Below are 27,472 nucleotides of genomic sequence, written 5' to 3' on the forward strand. Positions count from 1 at the left end.
TAAAGTGAGAATTTCCTGGAACTGTTGAGCAGTGTAATGTCTTCATCAAATAGTACTATCTCATTGAAGTCCCAAGTTATACCTTTAATACTTCATCAGCAGGATGGGATATAAAAAGAACTTTTAAAATCTGCCTTTTTCCTAAGACGATAAACCCATATCTAGTATCTACTGAAATAAAAATAATGCTATGAAGTACACATTCACACCCAAAATAATGATAATCACTTTTTAATTATCACACAGTTGAGTGCTATTTCCGTTGTTCATGTTGCACATCTTTGGAACATGTGTTGGTAGAGAACAAATAGGCCTTCCTCCCTGATGGATTCTGCCTTAATCCGCTTTTGTACCCTCTTGTGATGGGAGCTGAATGTCACTCGAATGGTACATCCTCTTAGATGTTTACAGAGGATGTACAGAAACAGCAAATAAGACGAACAAAACTGTAACGAAAAAATGCTCAGGAAAAAAAAAAGGGTGGAAAGGGGCACCTTACAGAGCAATGCATTCCTGTCACTGGAACTGTTTAAACAAAGTGTAGATGGCCACCTATGAGCTCATGTACCTTAAGCCATGGGTGATTCAGCGCTTCATAAACAGTGATCCTTTCAGCAGGATCCAGCATCAGCATGCGGCGTACTAGGTCTTTGGCACTTTCAGAGATATGGCTCCACTGCCTTGGATTCATCTGAAGAGGAGGAAAAAGGAAAATTACAGTTATGTCCAGTGAGAAGTTAACATTCTCTGTTATTTAATATTCCTATGCTGTTTCAACATGAATAAAATTCTTGGAGCAGGGTGGAGAAATCTGATTCTAAAGGCTTGCTTTCTAAGGAAGAAGAGGACAGATGCAATTCTTTTTCTGTTGTTGTTCAATACATGAGAATTTGCAGGAGTAAATATTTGTTATACATGTTCTTCTTGTTATATATGTAATAATATTTTTAATAATTGAAGAATAGAACATTCATGATTCCAGGTTCTACCTCAGCTAAAATAAAGAGTCTAGAATGTAGACTCTAAAAAGGTTAGAATACTTTGATCCAGAAAGGACTAAAATAAAATTTAAAAATTTGAAGAAATATTTTAAATATTTTGCTTTTAAAACTTGGAATTGGCAGTAATTGTGAAGCTATGCAAAGTAGCTTTTATTAATAGGAGACTTTGGTCACTGTATGTCATTTTCAGTATTTAGGAAAAAATATACCATTACTAAACGCCTTACAAAAAACCCAATTCACTTGTATACTGTTCTTAAAGAAGTTACTTTTCTTTCTCTTTTAGAGATGAGACAACTAAGCCACAAGGTAAATTAACTAAAGTCAAACAAAAAAATTATGAGTTGTTCCTAAGACACACAACTTGTGAGGAAGGCTGTGGATCTATGAGGAAAAGAGTTGGAAGGCTCCTGGGAAAAGGGGCATGTCTGAGACCAGGAACCAGGAAAAAAATGGAAAGCAATGCTTAGGGCTTGGAGTTGGGAAGGTAAGTGGGGACAGGAGGGTAGAGATGGAGTAGGGTCTCACTCCCTATTTAATATGAGGAAACTGACTGATTGGGTGAGCTCATGGGAGCTGCCTGGTGCCAGGAGCTTTATGCAATGCCATGGCTTTAAGTGGCAGAGACCTTTGTCACCTCCTAAGGGAGAAAGATGCAGAATAAAGTCCACAACAGGTTAAAGGCAAATGAAATCACAACTTGCATCACAGTACACATGAATCATTATGATCTCGCCAAGGGTTAGTATTAGACATTTCGCTCTGGCTAACGTAAGGCTTTGTTCTAGTAGACGTGGAGTGGAAAATGTTCCATTTTCTTTTTCTAACAGGCAGAATTCCAAACGATAGTCACTTATCTTGTCAGATTCCTTAATTAAATGAATACCATGAGACTGTTGAAATATTGTCATCCTACTGAAATTGTGATCAGTTGACGAGTTTGAAATAAGGAAGTATGTGATTAGATGGGGCTTAGATAGCCTTGTTTCCTCTTCCCCATCTTGGAGCTGATGTAGTCTTTAAAGTCTGAATGATCTGTCCTCAGGAAAGGGGTTGAGAAATCATCTGAAAGTGGTGGTAAGACTTCTGAAGTGAATAGAGGTTGAGAACTATACTCCCCAGTCCTTTTTATGAGGAAGCCCAATCCAGGGTTTTCTCTTCCTTTGGCAGAGAAGACTAGTTGAAATTAATTTGGGAGGTTGAGTACATAAGGGGGAACAAAACAGGGCTATAAAACAGTCTCACTTATTTGAATACTAAAGCCAGGCAGCTAAGGACTCCTGCTGTGTAGATACCAACTGACTATCCAGAAATAAGTGATATAAGATGACACTGTATCTTTTAGAGACTTTGTGAAATATATTTCTGTCCTTTATAAAAAAATTAATTGAAATTAAATGTTAGCATATATTTTAGCTAAATAGTATTCTCCCATATTGACCTTAAAAGATCAAGTAAGCTAGTAAACAAGAATAAAAAGTTAAATTAAAATCATTTAAGACCAGTAGTAGTTTATAAACTATGACAATTTAAATGTACTACATTTAAAATATGTCATCAAAATTTTCTTGAAAATACTCATAGAGATCAAGGATTTTAATATTTATTTTGTTAAGGGCGACCAGGGTGATAAAATGATATTTTTGAGATCTGCTTCAAAATAATCTAGTAGCATGTGGAATATAGATAAAACAAGGCTGGCTGTACGTTGATAAGTGTTAAAGCTGGGGGTTCATTATACTATTATCTCTACTATTTTGTTTGTTAGAAATTTTCAGTAATAAAAAATGTAAAAATAAATGCTGACACAATCACAGCACAGTAGTTTTTTTAAAGGCCCAATAGGTTCATCACTGATGGTAGAGATGGATCTATACTTCAAACTAAGATGCTGAAAACCTGAGGCTTTTGTAAGGAAAGCCATGAATATAAGTGAGAGGTGAGGTTAGCCAAGTAATAGTAAATACGAATTAACCTCAAAGCTTCAAACCCCCAGGTACAGAAATTATGGTATAGCTGCCACCATCCATCTGACTATATTATACTATAATGCTAAGAATAGGATATTTTCAAACAAATTTTTGGACATATGTGAACAGTCCAAGTTTTTTTTTTTAAACAAAGAAACAAAGATAACTATTCAATGCTTTAAAAATAGACAAAATCAAATACCAGAAGCTGTTGGAATGAAGCACATTGCCTTGGAAACCAGGAAGTTAGCAACAGAACAAACACAAAAGAAGAATTCTATTATTAGCGAATGCTTATAACTCAAAAAGGCAGGTGGGAGATTTTATTATATGGTACCTACGTCATAAGCCGCTGTGAGGATGAAAAGAGTTAATATAAGTAAAGTGCTTAGACTAGTTCCTGGAACATAGTAAGTGCTATGTATGAGTTAGCTATCATTATTGCTAGTATTATTATTATGCTGATGCATTATTGTGTTTATTTTCATATGCTAGTATCTGTGATTTCACTTGGCAAAATTCAACCAGAAAGCCATAACCGTGCATTCCTGATAGCCACTTACAATTTCAAGGGATTGGAGGGGGATGATTACTTACAAGCAGTTTCCTGAGACTTTTAGTTACCTTGAAAGGATTGATTTTATTCCCCAGTGGTCAACTGACTCTAAGAGAAGCAGAAAAACCTATACTTAAAACATCTTTCTCTGTTAACAGAGTTTTGGCATATATCTTAATCCAAATAAAATAAAAGACAAACCTGTATGCCTTTATAAGCTGATGGTACATAAAGCCCAAGGGAAAAAAAGTACAGACCATTCTCACCTTCTCACTTCCACAAGCTTCAGTTATGGCTTAAAGGATAAGGCTACAACTCTGAAACTACTTTACCTTTCATTTCTTTTTTTTTCTTTTTCTTTGTTTCAAGTCCCATATAAAATTCTAACATAACTGAGGAATTGGAAAAAAAAAAAACTTTAGGGGCCTCACAGTTTTGGAGTGTAGTGTTATATAAACCTGTGTGTATTGTTTTATGTTGCCAGGCATGGCTGAAAATGAAACAGTGATTCTGTTGAACAGAAAGTACATGTGTTAATAATAACGGGAGGAAAAAGAACTTCCTCAAAATAAGCTGCCCTGATTTGATATCCAGACACATACTCCTCTGTGCTTCCCATACAGAGCATCCTATTCCGTCAGCCATACAAGGTAGTACAGGGCAGTAAAGTATAAGAGCTCGGGTAGTGAAACCAACCTTAAGCGTATTTCTAAGAACCCCCTAGGTCTTTTTGGTATAGCCACTCATAATGTCAGTAATGACTTCTTAAATTACTTGGTAATGAAAGTAATAATGTACTAATCAGGAGTCTGTGAATAGTACATGCAGTTTCCAATTCACAGTAGCCAAAGATGAATATAAATATTTAAATCACACCAATGGCTCTAAATTATATTATGAAATGCCATTGTGATATTGGCATTTCAGTTTATCCTGGAAGGTAAATGGCAAATTTTTCAGCTGTGCTGTCTGACTACATAAAATGCAATAAAATAACATGTATGATAAAGCAAAATCAAATAAAGGCTAATAGACACTAAATCTAAAATTAAGATAAAGAGTGACTAATTACCTGGATGAAATTTCCATTTTAACTTTACAAATCAAGCAAAAAGTAATAAAAATAAAGCCCTTTTCTCAAATTACACAAAGAAGGGCCAAAGAAGTTTATTTTCCAGCTTAGCCTGAATAAGTGGGTTCGGTCACCAGACAGCTAATGGAAACTATAAAATCTGGGCACAGGTTTGTCACAAACACCTTACCCAGGGTAAAATAAAAGGTCAAATTTGCTCACAATAAATTCCAAGCAGCAGTCCAAATTCTTTCCCTGAGCTAGAATTTTATTTGAAATAAGTAGGGCACTAACCAATTTCTTTGACTTAGCTAAAGAGGCAGTTTTGCTAGAATGTACTTGTGGTAAAAAAATTTGATTTTAGTGTGGCTTTATGACTCTGAGAGCCCAGGACTCTTACACTGTTGATTTAGCACATGGAGGAAAAGGGGAACATCCATCTGATCTCTGGTTTTTACACTGTATCAAAGACGAGTGGGGACCCTGTTTTCTGGACTGAACACAGAGTTGGAATCCAAATACATGGGATAGACTTTAGAGGCAGCACAGAGGGAATGAGAAGGGAGGGGTGAGGCAATAGTTGTTTTAAAGCCAGTCACCTGGATGACAGTTCGGCCGATAGGGTCAAATTTATTTGAGGCCTTTGTTGCCTAACAAGGCTGGTGGATCAATGATGCAAGCATCTCTGACTGGGTGACTATGTGACAACCAGAAAGTAATCCAAAGACAGACAGCAACTTCAAAACACATTTTTCAGAATAATTTAATCTCAATGGAAAAATAAAACGTTCACAATGTTACCTTATATTTTCCTTTAATAATGCCTTCAAACAATCTTTCCTTGGTTCCATAAAAAGGCAAACAACCGCTTAGCAGGATAAAAAGGATCACGCCACAACCCCAGACATCTACAGGTTTTCCGTAAGGCTCTCTTTTGACAACTTCTGGGGCCATAAAATGAGGTGTTCCAACTCGTCCTACGTTTAAAATGACAACATCAAGGAAAAATGTTTACATAAAATGGGCTTTTTGTTTCCCATTTGAAAACTGAAAATACGAGAACAATAACAGTGTGAATGACAAGGTTAACAATGCAAATATACTCTTACCACCTCTCCCCTCCTCTATAAAAATCAAGGAAAAAAGGCAGAAAGAAAAAAATTTTTATCTAATCACATCTTGAAAGTATTGAGCCCAGGAGAGGTACTTTGTCTTCTAACACTGTTACTTCCTACTGAATTCCATAGGATGCATGGTAAGTATTTACCTATTTGTTGCTTCATGAAGAAGTTGTTTAATTTTTCTAATTTTCACAAGTTTGAAAATTACTAAAAATACAGAGCAGAGGCAGGGGCAGGGAGAGGGGGGGCAAGTGAGAAAATACCTGTAGAGGAAAAGATTACTTTTGACTGTCAAATAGAAATTCTCAAATTAAACCTAATGCTTAGAACTTTTATTTGGAATATGAATCTGAAATCCTGTTCGGTTGATTTTAGGAATTAATTGCAGCAATTACCAATGGTTAGTAAGATTTTGTTATAATAAGATTTTTTAGCTTCCGTCAAATGTTAACATTTGAACAGAATGAGAGCAAATATATGACATAAACCAAAGTAAAATCATGAAGCTCCTCCCATTCAATCTTCTTTGACTTCTATCTTCTTTGAAACGCTTTTTTCTTTTTTTCCCTATCAAAGTTAGGTTTCAGGAAGGAATCTGAAAGCAGTTGTTTCTACACTAGTAACCATCTTTAACTCAGCATCCCAAAAGAAGTCTTTTCTTCTACTGGAGAACGAAAGGCTTGTACCCTGTAGGGAAATTATTGTGGGAGGGGAACTGCCCACCAGACTTGGCAGCTCTTCTAGCTCTATGCAGGCCCCTCCTCTCCTCCCTTTCCCTCTACAGCCCCACCCTCATCATCACGAGTCCAAGATAATTTTTATTTTGAAGCTTGCACAAAACTTTATGTAGAGCTCAGAACTGTGATCAGAGTTTAAACACAGACCTCAGAGATCTTCTAATCCAGCTAGAGAGAATATATCATAAAAGTCTTGTTGGTGATTGTCAAACCTGGTTGGGATGAGAAGGATAAAGCAGCTCTTAGCTTGTGTCCTGGGAATATTCCTTTGCTGCAGATCATAATGGTTCCTCTCCTTCCCCCATAATAGAAGAGATTAAGTTCAGGGTTCAGGGAGTGAAAATATTTTATTTAAAATGTATAGTAGATCAGTGAAAACTCTACTGGTTAGAAGGAAAGATTTTTATTTCCATATTGCCCCATTTGGTTTCCTCAAGTAACAAAAAGAAGTTGAAATGATGAGAACTAAGCCTTCTACTTCATTAATAGCCTGGATAGGGCAGTGCCCTTGGAGAATTTGCCTTGGTCTGATGGACAGGAGCTGGTAAGAGTAGGGAAAAGCAGGGTAAGAGATCAGAGTACTGGTACCAGGGCACCAGCCAGGTACCTGCTGATGGTTGGGATACTGCTTTGAAACTCAACTTGACTCCTACTATTTCCCTTACAAGGCAGGACCAAGCATCTCAAAATGTAGGCCTGAATCTGGGACTAGTCAGAGCCACCACAGCCAGCCCCAGGCATCCAGGGGAGGTTCTTTCCATTTATCCATATTGAAGACTACCCTGGTTCTGGAGAATTAGGGTTCATCCTTGAGGAATATACATGTCTTTTGGTTCAAGAATCTGCTCACAGATGAAAGGGGAAAAGACCATAGTAGAAAGAATACACAGGAATGATTTTTTTATTGCATGAAGATCGGGAGGTGTGAAAGGACTGGAGTCAACCTTTAACATACACCAACCTCCTCAATTTCCTGGTTTGTGATCACTTGACTTTTCCTTCTTTGTGGTCACTTGATTTTTATGACTTTGACCACAGAATTCTAAGAATGGGAGGCCAATTACCAAGCCAAATTAAATGTCACTGTATATGAGACACTTCCGATGTACATTTAAATGTTACCTTTTTTGATAATATAATAAAAGCTTATTACCTAGAACCTCAGGGTGGGGAGAGCTGTTCTGAATAGGTACGCATTCAATACTTTAGGACCTGGATCTTTACGCACCGAAACCTTTTTACTTTAATAATTTTGGATGGCTCTCTTTGTACAATTTCCTGACTTCTCTTACACAAGATGCTGTACATAATTTAACCTCTTCTTGATGACTCAGAATTATCATTGTGGATACCAATGAAAGAACTCTGGTATGGAACCAAAATCGCCCTCGGGAACTTCAGAGGTATGCAAGGGTTCATTTCTTCAGTACCAAAAGGCTGCTGTGCTTTCCAACTTTTGGTGTCTGCTCAATGTATTTCTTTCTGTCAGGCTTTCATTTCTTTTCTTTCACTATGCTTACTCTAGCCTTGTCTTCTCCTAATTTTTGCATAAAATCTGCTATAAACTGTAATCTCATTAGAAACCAGATTCTTTCATTTAGTAAAAATTTCCTAAGTACCTGCTAGGTCCCAGACACAATCTAGGACCACTGTGGGCATACAAGAGATAAGCCATGGTCCCCCCGCTTGCCCTCACAAACCTCAGTCTTTGATATAATTACAAATCCCTGTATCAAATGCTACATGGAGGTATGTAGCCCAGATAGCTATGGTAATATGGGAGAGAAGGAATAGGGTTACCTCACTTGGGATGGTGAAGATCAGCCTGCTTTTAAGAGATGATTGTTAGCTCAGCCTTCAAGAATACTTACTTAACTAGATACATAAAATGACAAAAGGCGTTCTAACCAGAGGGAAGAGCAGGTGCAAGGTATGAAGGAACACGAATCCACAAAAGTTTCTGAAAAATGGAAGCACGTCAGCCTCAGAGTGTGTCTTTAGATGCTCACTTGAGAGAACCATGAACAGGTATTAAGGGCAGGAAATGCCTTGCTGCTATTATAATTATTTCCTAGGTTCCTGGATATATTCTGGATAAGTGAGTTTTCCAAACAGCTGAGTTTCAGATAGGGGAAGTGTAAATATACGTAAATGGTTTTTACTATATGGAACATATAAAGGAGAGAATTCCTTTCTATTTGGAGGACTGAGTGATCAAAGATTCTAATCTGACAGGAAAACAGCTTTCTGTTAAATATTAGCAAATGAGCTGATAAATAGTAAAATTTTTAAAAGTATTGATACCTTAAACAACATGAAAGCTTTTTATAAGAGAGATCATTTATCCCTTATCTACATCTGTAGACTGTATTTTAAAAGACATTGCAATGCTTGAAGTAGTTATTTCAAGACTGCAAGGAAAGGTATGTTTAAGAAATGACAATATTTTGACCATCACAAAGCATTTTAATTCTAGAAGAATTGAGAAAAATAAATTTTGCATAACTGACACACTGTGGGTTAAAAATCAGCTTTAAAAATATACAATTTAGGGGAAAGATTCATGGACTTTAGGAAAATAGATTAACATGTAAAAAATGTCTGGGTAAATCAAATGAATCCGTTTTTCCCCTTCAGTTGAGATGCACAGTAAAATATGAAGCCCATACCATTTTAAATACTAACAGGATGAAGATCCAGACCAAGAGAAACAAAGACACTATAATATATATAGCATATAAAAGGAATATAGCATATAGTATATAGCATATAAAAGGAATTCGTTTTATTTCATATCATCCCATCAACCGCGAGGATGTAATCGTCAGAAATTATGTGTTATTTAATTGTGTAGTCTTAACATGGGGGTGAGTTGTACAAATACCGGATTTGAGAGAGTTAGTTCAACAGCAACGTTTGTTTAAAAACAACAATTTAAGATTTGTAGTTGATTGCACGATTAATATGAGCCAGCAGTGTTACAGCGTTGTCCAAAAAGCTCATGCAATTTGGGGAGCCTGACAGAAATGTAGATCCACGGCAAAAGAAGTGATAACCTCAAGCTTCTGTGCGCTTGGAAGTACCTGTATTTGTGCTCAGTTTTGGCTCTGTACTTGGTGCACAGTCAGGAGACTCTTAACCACTTTATGTGAGGAATGGCTAAATTAACCTAGGCAAATTAACTTGGATAGGACTTAGGGGAACATTATAGCTGTTTTCAAGCATCTGAATGACTATCATATGGAAGAATTAAAATTGTTTACTGTGGCTCCAAAAGTCAGAATTAGGACCACTGGGTGGAAGTTACAGGACAACAGACTTCCATTCAACGCAAGGATGAATGTTTCAATACTTAGGAGCTTTCCAAAAATGGAATGAACTGTCCTGGGACACAGTGAATTCTTTGCCATGTGAGGAATTAAACTAGAGCTCAGCCCTTTGCTGGGAATTTTATGAGAGAATTCAATCATTAGTTACAAGACTGGAGAAGTTAAGGCCCCTTCGAATTCTGAGATTCAATGATTCTGTGATTAAACTGTTCTTTGTTACCTGACCTTATGGTCAGTCCTCTAATCACAGATGAAAAATTTCAAAACTTTTCATTAGTTTTGAATTTACTAGTTCATTAGAATTAGAAGGAAAAAAATCAGTTTTCAAAACTATACTCAACTTGCAGTTTCTCAGATTCTTGGAAATGATTAGAAGAAAATGCAAAACTAGAGGGCTTCCCTGGTGGTGGAGTGGTTGAGAGTCCACCTGCCGATGCAGGGGACACGGGTTCGTGCCCCGGTCCGGGAGGATCCCACATGCCGCGGAGCGGCTGGGCCCGTGAGCCATGGTCGCTGAGCCTGCGCGTCCGGAGCCTGTGCTCCGCAATGGGAGAGGCCACAACAGTGAGAGGCCCGCGTACCGCAAAAAAAAAAAAAAAAAAAGAAGAAGAAAATCTAAACACAATTTAATTTTAGAGGGCAATGTGGTAAAATAATGATTTAAAGAATACAACTATGACTCATGGCTCATTTTTCAGAAGATGGTCTATGTTAATACTGCTTCAATGTTTTAGTAACAGTGAATTAAATGAAATATCCTGTGTAAAAGATTATTATTTTGATATTTATCATTTGTTAGGTATTTGAATTTAATACTGTTGATATTGTTCCTCTTTGTGAAGGCTGGCAGTACTTCGAGATGGAAAATATAAAGCAATGACTAGAAGATTGGTAGTCTGCAGAAGGGAGAATTAAGTAATTTGCAAAACTAAAGAACAAAACTAAAAACAGGGCAGCATTCTGAGCTGGAATCTACTGCAAGGAATAAATAAAACCAAATACTTGAATCTGTAATTAGCATCCACCTTTGTACACTGGTGAAGAAAGTTTCCATTTGAACTTTTCTTCTTTTGTTTCTGGCATGGGAATTTTCTAATTATGTTTGTTTTGGCTAATAATAAAATCAGTCTGTACTCACATCTGCTTGCTCTTCCCAAATACACAGATTGATGGCTTGAGTGGGACTCTTTCACAAGTGGAAAGAGGAAAACAGTGTGAAATTAAAAATTAGCCATAGATGTAACCTGAAAGTAGTTAATCCACACATTTTAGATTTGACTTCGTTTGGCCAGTTCAACTTTAAAAGTCACTTTGCCTCAAATATCATCTTCTTCCAATACTGTTTTAATCTTTGTATGTTGGGTCTCTTCCCTGTTAAGTGTTGGGGATACAAAGAGTAAAAAGACAGAGTCTATTATCTTAAGGGACTAAAATTCTAATTATGACTACAGAATTATTCAATTCAACACTACATTATGGCACTTTTGTGGGTGGGTTAGGGTGAGGTAGAATGCGGTATGAAACACTGAGGATGGACTAATATTTAGTCTGAAAGTTTTACACCAGCCTGAAAGTGACGAGGTTTTGAAGGAAATTTTAAAAATAGTGTTCTTACCTCCAGCTACAAGTCCAGACTCCCCTAATTGAATAGCTACCCCAAAGCCCCCAAGTTTAACAGGTGCCGAGTTTTCCTTTGAGGCAAGGAGAACACAGTGGGGCTGAAAAGAAAAAACAAACAAACAAACCAAAGTTAAGGATTAACTGAAGACGAACAATTCAATTTACACAAAACCGAATAACATGACCATATTGTAATACTTTAAAAACTGGAATTACTTTGGATGCTTGAATTATTTCTCTATTCTCACTTCTGGCTGATTTCTCCAAAGACTTACCTGTTTTATCCAATATTTTTCAGGAATTATTTGTTTCCAAGACTAGGGTGTGGTGCTAGGAATTACTTAGGAAGCATGGATGTTCAAGACAGACATGTTTTCTGCCTTTTCATGCAATATTTTCTTCCTTTGAGTGACACTCTACATTTAAGGAAAAATATATTTTATACCTGTGTTTCTTGTAACCTCTGACTTGACCTACAGAGCCACTGTATCTTGGCCCTTAGGGGATGTTGACGGCCCTTTCTTTGTCCACTCTCCCACCATCCTATTTCTTTTCTTTATTCATTCCGCCCCCAAATAAGAAGAGTCAGATTTAATGACTTTAACTGAGCCTGGCTCCTGGGGAATTCAATGCTCTTCCTGGGGTCTTTTCTCTGGACCTGCCCTTCCTCTCTGTGGGAATGGGAGGTGAGGAAGGAGAAGGGGGAAAGGAGACTACTTGGCTGGCCTCTAGTCCAGGGTAAAGACAAACTCCCTGAGGAGTAGCTGCTTGACCAGGGCTAAGAATCATATGCTTTGTGGTCACAATGAGAGTTTCTTCGGAGGAGCTTGTCCTCTGCATCTGCCTCTTTCTGGGACCTTGTTGGGGCTGGTGTCAGGAAAGCATTTAATTGTAGGGAACTTTGGTCTCTGCTCAAATACTATGCTCCCCAACATGACTAACATTACATATGCTATGACCTGTTCTTAAAATACCAGTTAGTGAAAAAGGTAAGCCTCTTCAGGCTTGGAAGATAAAAGTATTTTTTATTCTGTCCTATACTTGCTCATACATAAAATGACACAGTTTTAGTTCAGGTTTAGCCTACATGAGAGTGGGCATGAAGAGACCTGTGCAATAAAACTCTGAGCTGGTACACCCGGAGAGATGTTTGATGATGGATACGCAAAAGTGGGAGGGATCCTTACTCTGCCCAATGAAAGCATCAGGGCTCCACTTTGGAAGTTACTTTTTGTCCAAGGCTGTTTAAAGACCTTTACGATAGAGTCTAGCACAAAGAAAGATGAGCCCTTGAACATAAATGTATGTATGACTGTGTATGAGTTAGAGAAAGAGAGGAGAGAAAAAGCAAGTGTACAGGAATGGTGAGCAAACTGCAGGAAGACACAAAGTAGCCAGAAGGGTCTATGGAAGAACAAGCAAACCTCTATAGAAACCAACTGATAAAGAGTGGTCTCCCTCAATGAGAACTTTCAGCTGGTTCAAATAGAGATCAATGACAACAGACCTGAAGAAAAAAGCAATAGCCCTGGCATGATTGTAGTGTGGGGCACAGCAAATGAACCAGTCTAGAAAAGGGTCGCCATGATGCAGAAGAAGAAAATACAAACTAGACCCAGACAGGATTTCCTGGCCAGTGTCTTCAACACCTTCTTAGGAAGGAGTAGTAGAAGCTTAAATCAGAATCCCAGAGTATATACTTTATATAGTTTGTTGACTATATTTATGCTTAAGTTAATGTTACACTGAGATCTATGTATCCAGCAGCGCATGGATTCAGTCACTCTCAACAAACCCTTAAGTGAGATAAGTCATAAAATTGGAATTTAAGATAGAGAATAAACAAAGAAATCAACATATGTAAATGAATACAAGACTAGGTAGTGTTAAGTGCTATGAAGTAAAATTAGGCTGGTAGGGAAGTAGGTGTGACAGGTTTGAAGACTAGGGAGCTGCTATTTAATAAGAGAAGGGGTGTCAGAGAAGGCCTCTCTAACAGGGTAATATGTGAACACAGACCAGAATGAAGTCGCAGAGCAAACCACATGGAAGCAAGATCTTGGTGTGGAGGATAATAAGTACAAAGGCCCAGAGGCACGAAGGGGGTTGGTAAGTTTGGAGAAGAGTAAAGAAGCCAGTGTGTTGGGAAAGGAATGAACAAAGGGAAGAGTAGTGGAAAATGCGATTCAGATGATCAAAGACCCTGTGGTCTAGGGTTTTGAAGTCAAGGCCAGAACTCTGGGTTTTAGGCTGAGCAAGATAGAAAACCACTGGAAAGTTTTGAGCGCGAGAGCATTAAGATGAGTTTTAGGTTTTGAAAGGATCACTTGAGCTGCTGCGTGGAGAAGAGATTGCAAGGGCACAAGTGTGGAAGAAAGGAGACCAGGTAGGAGGCTTCTGCGGTTGTCTATAATGATTTATAGATTTTTAATATTTTTGATGTGTTTTAATCAATTACAGTCATTATTCATTTTCATGCTCGAATTGTCCTGTTTTTGGCCAGTGAGAGCCCCTACTTAAGTCAGCTTTTATGTCCTTTTGTAAGACTCTAGGAGTCTGATAACTTCCTTGCTTTCAGGCACAAGGTGTTCAAGGCTTGTCTTGTTCATTTCTTGCCCCAGAATTGGAGCTGGCCATTTCTCCAAACAGTCCCATTTCTGTTTAGTGGGTAAAGGTACTTAAATCCACAATATGGATATTAGGTATAGTACTGCTATTAGGTTATCGCCACTTCGACTCTTCAAGCAGACATAGCTAAAAATTACTTATTTTTTAGAAGGAAAAACATAAATCACCAATTCATACTGATGCTTCTTCCTACTCAATTATAGTTTTTAATTTTACTTCTTCGATTTTGTCAGATAATGTTGGTACCTAATGACATTAACATAATCATTCATTTGCTTTTTCCTTTAATGTGTGTGTATAAAAGTTTCAAAATAACAACATTTCCATTACCAGTAACAACAAAACCACTGTATGCTGTTTAGGATTTCTTCGTGATTCTTTTTGTCAGATGTATCAAAATACTGTTTTACTATTCAACAAAGTAAGAATTCATGAGTCTATGCTGATGTAAATAAGTAAATGAATGGGGAGAAGGAAAAGCTTTCCTTTAAGTAGAAAATCAATTCATAAATGTAGAATAAATTCTGGCATTAGAAAATCACCATTGGGCAGTTATCATCGTAATAACTGAGTCAGATAAGAACCAGCAAAGGGTTCTAACTAGTGGGTGAAAGCTTGAAGAGTGACAGGATGTTTGTATAATCTCAGAGTAGCTCCCCACAGGATACTTACTAACTACAAAAGGTAAAATGTTAACATATGGGGAATCTGAGCGAAAGGTGTCTGAAATTCCTTGTACTTTTCTTGTACAATAACTTTTCTGTAAATCTAAAATTATGTAAAATGAAAACAAAACAAAACAACCCACCCTATTTTAAAGTCACTTAAAAGAATTCTCCTTGTGGTTATACTTTCAATTTGTTACATAGTGAGGCCAATTTGTTTTAATTAGATTTTGACTTAATTTGGTGTTTTAATTATACAAAACATGTACACAAAGTTCCAAAGGCAAAACCATAAACAAATACCTTTCAGAGAGGCCTAGCTTTTGTCCCCTCTCCTCATTTCTCTCACCTCATTGGCATTAGTTTTTGGTTTATCCTTCCATTGTTTGGTTTTGTTTTGAAAATGAGACAATACATACAAATACTCAAAATTTTCACATAACAACACGTGCATTAGATGACTCCATAGCATTACCTAGACATCTTCAGGGAGGTTTGTTTTTTTGTTTTGTTTTTTTAAAGTGAAACATTTGCGCGCTGATGGGAAAGATCCTGTAGAAAGGAAAAAACAACCCCAGAAGAGAAAGGGGATGGGATATAATATGCAAGTGGGAAGGGGGTTGGCCCTAGTGACAGCGAAGAAGGCAGGATACAGGGGCACCTGTAGATGCAGGCAGATGTGGATGTAAGAAGATGAGGAAGTTCTCTTCTGAGCACTTCTATTTTCCATTTACTTGAAATAAAAAGTGATCAGCAGGTGGAAGTGAGGAAGGAGAGGGGGTTGTTGGCAGAAGAGTGAAGGTGTGAAAAGGGTTTTCAAAGAACATGAAAATGAACTAAGACAGTGGTTGGCAAACTTTAGTATCATCATCACACAGATCTGCTGGCCTACATCCCCAGAGTCTCTGACTCATAAGGTCTGGGATGAGCTTAAGGATGTGCATCTCTAACAAGGTCCTGAGTGATGGTTTTTTTGTTTGTTTGTCTTGTCCTGAGTGATGTTGATGCTACTGGTCTAGGAGCCATACTTTTTGAGAACCACCAGACTAAGGAAATATAGCAGGACTGTTGGCAGCATAGGGGCCCACTCGAGGTTTGTGGTCATGAGTTTGAAGCAAGACCAATCAGCACTCTTCTGTGTTTGTACCCAGCAGTCCTCATGTTAGCTGGTGAGGTTCAGGCCTGGAGTGGGTGGTGAGCTGAATTTAACAAGGGTTGGGATCTAGATAAGAAAGGCCGGTAATATCATAAATGGATGGCACCAAACAAGCATATCCATTTATTTCTTCTTTTCTACTTCTACCTTTTGTATAAATAAAAAGCTAAGATATCAACAGAGTTCAAGGAAGAGGAAGGGTGAGCAGAAGAGCATGTATGGGAATAAGCTGAGAACAAAAAGCAGAAAGTTCAGAATGAACAGGAAAAAGCTCATATAAAGGAAGAACTAAGAAAAGCTTACATTCATACCTGGTCACAGTAGGGTCATCAGGGAACTGAAGATTAAAACAGAATTAGTGTTTTGAAAAGGGATGGCTTAGGTGTGGAAAAATAGCTAGCATGATAAAAATTTTATATTAGATTTTATGAAATAGAACATATAATAGATAAACACTATTTAGTCATTTAAATAAATCCTGCCAGGATCCCGAAAAGATATTTGTACACCTATGTTTATTGCAGCATTATTCACAATAGTCAAGAGGTGGAAGCAACCCAAATGTCCACTGACAGATGAATGGATAAAGAAAATATGGTATGTACATACAATGGAATATTACGTAGCTTGAAAAAGCAGGAAATCCTGTCACATGGTACAACATGGGTGAACCTCAAGGATATTATGCTAAACGAAATAAGCCCGTCATAAAAGGACAAATACTGTACGATCTGACTCAAATGAATTACCTAGAGTAGTCAAAAATCATAGAAAGTAGAAAGGTAGTTGCCAAGGGTAGGGGAAGAGGGAGAGGGGGCTAATGTTTAGTGGACACAGACTTTCAGTTTGGCAAGATGAAAAATTTCTATATATAAACACAACAATAAGTATATTTAACACTACTGAACAATATAAATATACCTTATAAAGTATAACAATATAAGTATACTTTTGCACAGTATAAATATACTTAACACTACTGAACTGTACTTTTTAAAATAGTTAAGATAGTTAATTTAATGTTATGTTTTTTAAACAACACACACACACACACACACACACACACACACACACACACACACACACACACACACAAATTCCTCCTAGACCAATACAGTAATCATCTTCCTTCTCAGAAGTTCTAGAGTGAAGTAAGAGCTACAAAATATTCTTATTCTGGCAATTTAAAAATATTCTGTCCCATGTGTCATATTTATAACAAACTAAAAGCTCTGGAGAATATGATGTTTAGAAGAGTGTATGTACCCAGAAATAATTAGAATGTTAGATAAAGCCCAATGAGTTAAATATTTAGTGTAAAGTAAACAAAGCTACAGGGTAACAATTATGAGGAGGATATTAACTAACTTCTTTATTTCAGATGACAACAAAAAAGAAGAAATGACGTTAAACTGCAGGGCCAACAGTTACATAGAGGGACAGATAGTGGTTAAATATTGGACTAGGACCACAAAAAACCCCTGCAGAATTACTTCATTATTTTCTTTAAAATATAGGAGATATTTTAATTTACTTGGGAGAGTTCATCATGGTGCTAAAAAGGAGAGAATACTATCACAAATTTCATCTAACCCTAAAATTATAAGATTGTTTTAGAAAATAAATCCAAGGCCTTAAGGGAATACATGAAAATATACTAAAATAACACACAGATCAAATAAACCTTTTAAAAAATAATAAAATAATTCATTACTCATGTTACTATAATGCAATACAGGTGTCGACTTAAAAAAAATGCACGGGCTTCCCTGGTGGCGCAGTGGTTGAGAGTCCGCCTGCCGATGCAGGGGACACGGGTTCGTGCCCCGGTCCGGGAAGATCCCACATGCCGCGGAGCGGCTGGGCCCATGAGCCATGGCCGCTGAGCCTGCGCGTCCGGAGCCTGTGCTCTGCAACAGGAGAGGCCACAGCAGTGAGAGGCCCGCGTACCGGGGGGAAAAAAAAAAAAAAAAAAAAAGCACAACGTGAGAGTTGCGAGTTACGTTTTATTGGGGGCAAAATGAGGACTGCAGCCTGGGAGACAGCATCCCAGATAGCTCTGAGAAACTGCTCCAAAGAGACAGGGGGGAAGGTCAGTGATTTTGGTGAAGGGGGAATACATACAATCAAGCACATATTTTTTACAAAAGGTTTCTGCTAGTCTCGTGCAGGTTACTGCTAGTCACGAGGAGCAGACGTCACCATGAAGGATTTTAGTGCTTCTCTAGATATGAGATACAAGAATTGGGCTCATACAATTGTCTCCTGAAAATATCTAACTATCTGAAGCCCTGTTCTGCCAGTTTTTCCCAGAGCACAGAGGGCCTCATTTCAGCTCTCCACCCTGAACTCCTTTCAGGGCATGTTGAAAGTCAGCAGCTGCAGCAGCACATGATTTAATCCTTGTAGAGGTAGATGGCAAGTGCCAATGGAAAATGCCAATTTTTTGTTGACACAGGAATGCCACTTTATGTGATTGTTAGTTTCTAAAATGAATCCAGAAAGAAAGAGAAATTAAATGCTTGTGCTTTAAAAGTACATGTAGCATATTATGTATCATTAGTAGAAACAGAAAAATGCATATTTCTGCTTAGAATTTATAACCTTTATGCGGGGGGAAGGAGGGAAAACTTTTCACAATTGTCCAAGTGGAAGGTATTCATAGAAAAGATATAAATAATTTCTCAAAGTTAAGTGTCGATTAAGCTTAAAGATAAAGTTGTTGCATAGTGGTAGGTTTTTTTTTTTTAATATTTTCACAAGGAGTCTAAGGGTTGTCATATTGAAAAAAGAAAGAAAAGAGAAAAAACACACCTACCACCACATGCAAATATAAAAAATAAAAAGACAACCCCAACCAATTGCACCACAACCGGATGGAGGAACCCAGCTGACACACCAAGACGAGTCTCTGTGTCTAGGGAATCTTGGGGTTCAGCTCCTTTTACTTCAAGAGAGCCTGAACTGTGAGTATGCCTTGATTTCAACTGCATAATGATCCGTTTTTTTTAAGTTACATTCTGATTATCTGAGTAATATAAATGAAACCTGCTTCATGGTGACTAGCAACACTTTGCTTCTAGAAACCTGAGTAAACTGAATGATACCTCTGCCGTGACTTGACTTAAAATGAGGCTGTCTTCTTAGTTACTTGAAGTACTTTAGGACATGAGATATTTACTCATACTATCAATGAGATATTTAGCTCATACTATCAATACTGTCACATTGTTTATACTGTATTTTGTATACTGCCACAAAGACTTGCAGATCTACTTGAATCAATTAAGTTATTTTCATATGCAACAAATTTTATTTCCAGTGTATTATAAGTGATCTGTAACTTATTAACTTTATTAAGTTATGCTGACTCCCTATTTTCAATAATAGTATTTTCTTTATTATATGATTTCTATTTTATGGTAATTTACCAGACCAATTAAATTTTAAGTTTCGTGTTTCAGAAGTTAATATGGTGAATATTAGAGAAAAGAAAAAGCAAAATACCCTTTAGTGAATTCACCTAAAATTAAAAAATGTTTTAGCTACAGTTAAATTGATAACAAAAGCTAATGTACTACTAATATTCTTTCTAAAGTAACATGCTTTCAATTTTCACTTTGTATGCAGAAATTAGTGCAATTTTTAAAGCATGGCCTGAATGATTCAGTGATTATCAAGTCAAACTACAAATGTAAACGGCTGCTACCACTGCCAACTAGGTATGTATTTTAACATAGCAATGTGATGTTTTCACAAACATACCCAAACTGCATTTAAAAAGCTTTTGCTCATTGGAAGCCACAGTGGAATCTGTCGGGTCCTGCCCTCTAATACAGAAGCTCCTGTAGGAGCCAGCTGAAAAATTACAGGCAAGGGGAGGGTGGTGCTGGTGGGTACAATGCAGCACTAATACAGGGTTGCGAACTTCAGGATTTGTCAAGTAACAACATTAAAAACCATTAACCATCTACTATCAGAAAACCACTGTGACCTCTTCACACCAGTCACAACTAATGTCCACTAGGAAACTGGTTCCTATGTGAATGCAGTGGTTTGTTTCTTATTTTCACTGGCCATTCTCAACAAATCAAGTAAGTAGTTTTTAAAACATCAGTAAATGGCCTTAGGAACAGCGAGTGATTGACACATTGTAAAGGAGGCAGAAATCAGCCATTAAGTTCCAAACAGAATCTAATCTGTTAATTTGTTAATAAATGACTGAACACTAGCCATTCAATACAAGGTTCTAAATGACAGCTACTACTACTATTTAAACAAATACATTCTTCTCTTTAAGCTTGAAAATAAAGCAAAACCAGAAAGGTTTATTGGTGATCTTGTACAACTATTATTTATTTATTTCATTTGCAGATTAGAGCTGAGGCAAATGGTTTCAGGCTACGTGCTTTGCGCTAATGGCTTTCTAGAAACATCTTGATAATGACAATCAGGCCTAGAAATAAGTTTGAAAAGATATGCTCTGGGGGATATGCTGAACATTCTGATGAATGATTTGTGATTCTGTAAACTCTGGACTTACTTACTGTAATGGACATAGCAAATAAAAAGGTTAGTACCTTTTCCAAAGAGGTAAAAGCTAGATGACAATCTTTTCTTAAAATCGCTAATGTGGATAATGCTAAAGAAATCATGTCAAAATGCCGCTGACAGAACTCATCATTAATAAAGAAAATGCTGATCATGTGTGATTAGGAGGAGTGAGGTTTGGTGAAAAGGATCATGGGCTCTAAAAGCTAGACGGATCTGAGTCTCAACTTGGGTACAGACATTTAAGAGCTCTGTGGTCATGGGTAACGATCAAAACATCTTTATCTTTCATTAATACCTACCTCACAAAGTTATTATAAGGATTATGTAAATGAAATAATATAAATGTGCTTAACACACTGTCTGGTACACAGCATATGCTAAATAAATATTAGTTACTGGTTCAGTCATCTAGCTCAAGGGTTCAATTCTGACTTCACATTAGAATCCCCTGAGGAGCTTTTAAAGGAAACCATTGCCTGGAGCCCATTCCAGACCAATTAAATCAGAAGATCTGGGGATGGAGCCAGGCATTGGTATCTTTAAAAAGCCCTCAAGAGGATTCTAATATGCAGCCGGGATTGAGAGCCACTGAGAGTCTCTTCTACAAAGTATCCAACTGTGGTAGTCTCAAAAAATCTTCCGTGGTAAAACCTTATTGCCTCCCCAAATAGATTGTTTCATTCTAAAAAAGCATTTCCTTAAAAGCAGGCAACATCTGTCTCTGCATTTTTACTCACTGGTCCTTCTTCTGCTTTCTGAAGACATACATTAGGAGGTGAAATGCTTTTCTCCATGGCCTTGAAAGTGTTCACATCTCCAGGTGCCTGTTTCCTTCCACTTGCTCCTCTGACATGATTTGGGCTCTTCCCCCCACACTGGCTCTGTTGGCCTTTTTTAAGTGTGCTGCTGAGGATGAAACACTGTATTCCAGGTGGAACCCTACCAGCTTAGGACAGTACCGATTAGTAGTGACAATCTTCGTTTAAGACACTCCATAGGTATGAAGTCAACCAAAGACGGGTTAGTTTTTGCTGCAGCCACGTCACACTGCGGACACAGCAACTGCAGTCAATTGCAATTGTGTTTTTGTTCATGTAGCTAAAGGCCTTCCTGTACTTGAATAGTTTATTTTAATATCCACATGTAGGACTTTACATACTTTTCTACTAAATTCCCTTTTTCATTCAACAGCATTTATTGTGCTAAACACTTGGTACACAGAGGCAAACAAAACAGACTTGTTTCCTAACCCTAATGGAGTTTTAAAATATAGCAATGGAGAAGAAAAAATAAACAAAACAAAAACTCTATGACCTTTAAAGTCATTTCAGCTGTCTGAGCTCTCAAAATCGTGTCACCTGTCATGCCTCAGCTCACTTTCATCAGTGGCTATGAGATGTTTCTACCTGAGCCTCAGCCAATTCCCTATGTGACCACACAACACAGATCCCCTACAGGGGCCCTTCTCCTCTTCCTGGTAATCTACATTGCATTATCAGCTCCATTTGTGGCAGCCTGCCATTCTTCCTGGATTGCCCTTTCCTTTTTAGAATTTCAGATCACCAGAAACACGCGTGTAAGTTTCTATAAGCTTTGTGAAATCTGTCTCCGTGCAGTTGAGACACACGACAGACCAGGCTCAGTCCTCTTGCCTCCCTCCCTCCGTTGTCCTCGGCTCTGGCGACAGGCTCTTACCAGGGATTACATAACTTCCTCTTCACCAGTCAGTTCCTCTACCAAGGATTCGATTTCCCCCCTTGACAAAATTTTAAACAGGAATTTCACACTCTAATAAAATGGTTTCTTCTTGATCAAATTATAGGTAGTTTTAAGAAAGGCTAACTTCTTCCAAATGCTTTTCTCTGTGTATAAGGTCAAATCAGGAAATTAATTATGGTAATTCAAATCCACTGTACAGTATTCAAAGTTTAAATGCACAATCCTGAAAAAATATTTACCGAGAGCAGGGTCTCTGTCATTTTCACCTTCGTTTTCCAAGCAGTACTTAGCCAAGTGTGAGATATTCACTAAAACAAAATTAATCAAAATGTGTTTTTTTTTTAAAGCTAACTGTCATTGAACACTTATTATGTTCCAGGGTAAACATAACACTTGTTATGTTCCAGTTTTGTTGTTTGTAGAATGCATTTTTCCATTTCTACAAACAAAAAAACTAAGGCTTAGAAAAGATTAAGCTGTTGGCTGAAGGTCACAGAGTTAGTTAGGTCTGATTTTGATAACCTTGCCCTGAATGTCTTTATGACACCTCCTAAGAAGCTTCTGTAAAGAAATAGGGAAGTCACTCTAAGAAAGGAATGTGACAAGACCCTCTGGAATCCTCTCCTCACATCTCCTCTTTATGATGGCCTCTCAGACTGAACTCTTCACAGCAGCCAATGCCCAGCAAAGAGCCAGTAACAAATAGCACTGCTAACATTCTCTGCTGCCACACACAAGTGTAATTCACACACTATTTTACAAACAGTCTCACATGACCTAGCCCACGGAATATTTCAGCTGCAGTTACTTCCTTCCAAAATCTTGGTTTACACATCCTCTTTCCCATCTACATCATCACTCTATGTTCTATGCTTCTAGGTCAAGGAGACTCTCCAAGGTGCCTAACTGGCGGCTGTCACCACCTGACTTGGTTTTGTTTGGCTACTTTGCTCTCCTGTGCAGTGTTACGAGCCTTCCTAATGAGGCAAGTGCTGTGCTCTATTGGTCTGTTACGGTAATTGCATGCCCCCGTAGGCGAGTGATTTTAATACCCTCAACTTGGTGTTAGGTTGAAAAGGAAGAAATTTAGGACTATTTCCCCTATTCCCACCATGGAATGAGAGACTGCCACAGTTTATCTGTCACATACCATGTGGCAACACGTGTCAAAATGAATGAATGCCACCTATGAGGGAAAGAGTCAAGGCAGGAAGCTGGACAGGGGCCAGCAGTGGGCCCAGCTCACTCATGTCTGTAACTACCTTTAGGGAAACTGACACTCATCTTCGAAAAATATGAGCTGTCATTTCACCTCCATCTCTATTCCCATAAAAACTTCCCTAAAAGATGATTCCATAGTTCATATATTTATTTTAATATAATAAATGAAACAAACCTTGAACATTTATCATAGCATAGAAAAGGTCAGAGCAGGACATTCCACAAGATTCTGCTATATGTGCTGCTTGTTTTGTGATACCATAATGCTGCTACATATATTGTGTAGATATCCAAATGGTCGAAAGTAGGATAAAAGGAAAGCTTCTCACAATGTCTGGAAATAAATCATTTACTATTTGTGCTTTGAGCTAAAGTAATTGTTATTAAAATAACAAGTGACTCAATGTTTGGCATTCTGTTGTAGGAGAAATCTGAAGACATAAAAGCTACAGTCAAGGAACATGTCATTTAGCACCTTCACTTTTTGATCCCTACAGAAGACAATGAGAAGTCAGATGGTAACAATGACGACAACTTCAGTCAGCAGCTGGCCTTGCTCCTCCCAGGGAGTGCACTTTGTAACTAATCACAGCGTCCAATGGCCACACAACTTCTCAGGAGCCTCAAATTTTACTGCCTGTTCCATGGATGAAAAATTACTCTCTAATGTGTTAACAACATTCTACTCTGTTATTTTCATCGTGGGCCTCGTTGGAAACATAATTGCCCTCTATGTATTTCTGGGTATCCACCGCAAAAGGAATTCCATTCAGATTTACCTACTCAATGTAGCCATTGCAGACCTCTTACTTATCTTCTGCCTCCCTTTCCGAATAATGTATCACATTAACCAAAACAAGTGGACACTAGGTGTGATTCTTTGCAAGGTTGTGGGAACACTATTTTATATGAACATGTACATTAGCATTATTTTGCTTGGATTCATCAGTTTGGATCGCTACATAAAAATTAATCGGTCTATACAACAACGGAAGGCGATAACAACCAAACAGAGTATTTATGTTTGCTGTATAGTATGGATAATTGCCCTTGCTGGATTTTTAACTATGATTATTTTAACCCTTAAGAAAGGAGGTCATAATTCCACAATGTGTTTCCATTATAGAGATAAGCATAATGCAAAAGGAGAAGCAATTTTTAACTACATTCTTGTGGTAATGTTCTGGCTAATTTTCCTACTAATAATCCTTTCCTATATTAAGATTGGCAAGAATCTATTGAGGATTTCTAAAAGGAGGTCAAAATTTCCTAATTCTGGCAAATATGCCACTACAGCCCGGAATTCTTTTATTGTGCTTATCATTTTTACTGTATGTTTTGTTCCCTATCATGGCTTCCGATTTGTCTATATTTCTTCACAGCTAAATATGTCGTCTTGCTATTGGAAGGAAATCGTTCACAAAACCAATGAGATCATGCTGGTTTTCTCATCTTTTAATAGCTGTTTAGATCCAGTCATGTATTTCCTGATGTCCAGTAACATTCGCAAAATAATGTGCCAACTTCTTTCTAGACGGTTTCAAGGGGAAGCAAGCAGGAGTGAAAGCACTTCAGAATTTAAACCAGGATACTCCCTGCATGATACATTCGCTACAGCTAAAATTCAGTCTACTTCTTAAAGCACTTACGGTAAACATATTAAAAAGAATGATAAAATACAGCCTAATTCCTTGAAGAACAAAAAATTATGAAACAAAGCTCTAGCATTTACAAAGCTTAGATCCTCCCAAAGTTCTTTGCTTATTTGTGATATTTCATTTGCTTAATTACAAAATATTTTAAGTGCAAGCTTACACTCACCACTAGATTTTAAATCTGTATATAAAATCTTTTAGGCTAACACTGTTAACATAGATTATAAAATTAAATGAAATTTATGGTTTTAACCACAGAATAATTAAAGAAAATGTTATAGTTTCTCAAGTCACTAAAGTAGCTATTCAAAATTAAGTACCTAATACTAATTTAAAGTGTGCTTAAAAGTTAACCGATTTGAGGACCGACTTAAAATGTCAGAAAATATGTTCATTGTCATTTAAAAAGCTTGTATAATATGCCACTGTATTCATTTATGTCTAAACCTCTATTAACAGATGAAATAATAAAATTCTAATAAAAAATGAAATCACCCACTATCTATCACTGCTTAGTACAATAGGTGAGCTAAAATTCAATAGCCTAGCGACAGTACTTAAGACTGCACCTTACTTAAAACAGATTTATAAACAATTCGGCCATCTTGGACCATACACTTTGATAAAGCGAAATTGAAGATGTGTACACCCTGTGATCCAGCAAGTCCACTACGAGGTATACATCTTACAGAACCACTCAAACATGTATACAAGAAAACGTGTAAAGATGCTCAGTGACCTACTGCTCACAATACTAAACAAATGTAAACAACCTGAGTATGCATCAGCAAAGGAATGGAGAAAAAAACTTCATCTGCATGCATCAACGTGGAGAATTGGCAAAAATAATGTTGAATAAAAACCAAAAACTGCAAAGGGGTATGTACCCTATGAAATCACTTATGTAAAATACAAAACCACATAAAACAATACCGTATTCTTTACAGATCTATACATATGCAATAAAAATATAAAACATACGTCATAATATACACAAGCATATATACCAACTTAAGGTTAATGGTTACATCTGGAGAGATTTGAAGCAAACATGGCAAAATATTAATAATGTCTGTTAAACCTGTGTGGTAATACATGGGTATTTGTTATGTAATTTTTGGTATATATCTGAGTGTTTGAAATATTTCATAACAATAAAGAAAACCTGTAGGTTAGAATTAAAAGGAGCAAATTCTGAAATTTTCATGTATGTTCAAAAATAACTAGAGAGTAAGCTCTAAGAGAAAGGGCCCTTCGTATTTTTTTTAAAAATTTATCTTATTGAAGTATAGTTGATTTATAATGTTGTGTTAATTTCTGCTGTACAGCAAAGTGATTCAGTTATACACATATATATATGCATTCTTTTTCATATTCTTTTCCATTATGGTTTATCACAGGATATTGAATGTAGTTCCCTGTGCTATACAGTAGGACCTTGTTGTTTATCTATTCTATATATACTACTTTGTATCTGCTAATCCCAAACCCCCAATCCAGCCCTCCCTCATCCCAAGGGCAACCCCCTTGGCAACCACAAGTCTGTTCTCTATATCTGTCAGTCTGTTTCTGTATCGTAGGTAAATTCATTTGTGTCATATTTTAGATTCCACATGCAAGTGATATTATACGGCATCTGTCTTTCCGTTTCTGACTTACTTCCCTTAGTATGATAATCTCTAGGTCCATCCATGTTGCTGCAAATGGCATTATTTTATTCTTTTTTTATGGCTGAGTAGTATTCCATTGTGTGTGTGTGTGTGTGTGTGTGTGTGTGTGTGTGTGTGTGTGTGTATACCACATCTTCTTTATCCATTCATCTGTCGATGGACATTTAGGTTGTTTCCATGTCTTGGCTACTGTGCTGCTATGAACATAGGGGTGCATGTATCTTTTTGAATTATAGTTTTCTCTGGATATATGCCCAGGAGTGGGATTGCTGGATCATATGGCAACTCTATTTTTAGTTTTTTGAGGAACCTCCATACTGTTTTCCATAGTGGCTGCCCCAATTTACATTCCCACCAACAGTGTAAGAGGGTTTCAAAAGGGCCCTCATTCATCACTGACTACCAGAGCATAGTTGCATTGCCTAGCACAAAGAAGATCAATACATATTTGTTGAATAACTGAATGAACGAGTGAGTGAATGGATGGATGAACAAGAAGGGAAGGAGGGAGGGAAGGGGTGCTTAACAGAGCTGAAAAAGTAGGTTATTTTCCTAGTCAACGTATCTAGATATAGCTGCAGAAAACGTCATACAATTGTAATCAGGAGATGTCATTAAGGCAACCATTCTCAAGTTTGGCCAGCATTGTTCTTTTTTTTTAAACATCTTTATTGGAGTATTATTGCTTTACAATGGTGTGTTAGTTTTTGCTTTATAACAGTTTTTTGATTACACACAGAATCAGAATGCTGTTGACTTAATATGTAAAAGCCTGTTATGACAAACTGCAAGGATCCA

General features: G+C 37.3%; 2 protein-coding genes across 10 annotated transcripts in view; one reads left to right on the top strand and one right to left on the bottom strand.

Moving 5' to 3' along the window:
* CASK (calcium/calmodulin dependent serine protein kinase) overlaps positions 1-27,472 on the bottom strand; it is a 389,761-nt gene that overhangs the window by 128,085 nt on the left and 234,204 nt on the right. For all 9 annotated transcript variants that reach the window (XM_082865258.1, XM_082865256.1, XM_082865252.1 and 6 more), the window contains exons 6-8: positions 11,402-11,504; positions 5,401-5,576; positions 569-691 (exon numbers count right to left, since the gene is read on the bottom strand). In XM_082865258.1, coding sequence (XP_082721384.1) covers positions 569-691; positions 5,401-5,576; positions 11,402-11,504 — 402 coding nt within the window. The remainder of the gene's footprint in view (positions 1-568; positions 692-5,400; positions 5,577-11,401; positions 11,505-27,472) is intronic.
* Positions 23,853-24,989, top strand: GPR34 (G protein-coupled receptor 34; the record flags this gene model as incomplete). Its single annotated transcript, XM_082864155.1, has 1 exon — positions 23,853-24,989. The coding sequence occupies one exon, from the start codon at positions 23,853-23,855 to the stop codon at positions 24,987-24,989; it is 1,137 nt and encodes a 378-aa protein (XP_082720281.1).

The sequence above is a fragment of the Leucopleurus acutus genome, assembly GCF_964270905.1.
Source record: "Leucopleurus acutus genome assembly, chromosome: X".
Taxonomy (NCBI): Eukaryota; Metazoa; Chordata; class Mammalia; order Artiodactyla; family Delphinidae; genus Leucopleurus; species Leucopleurus acutus.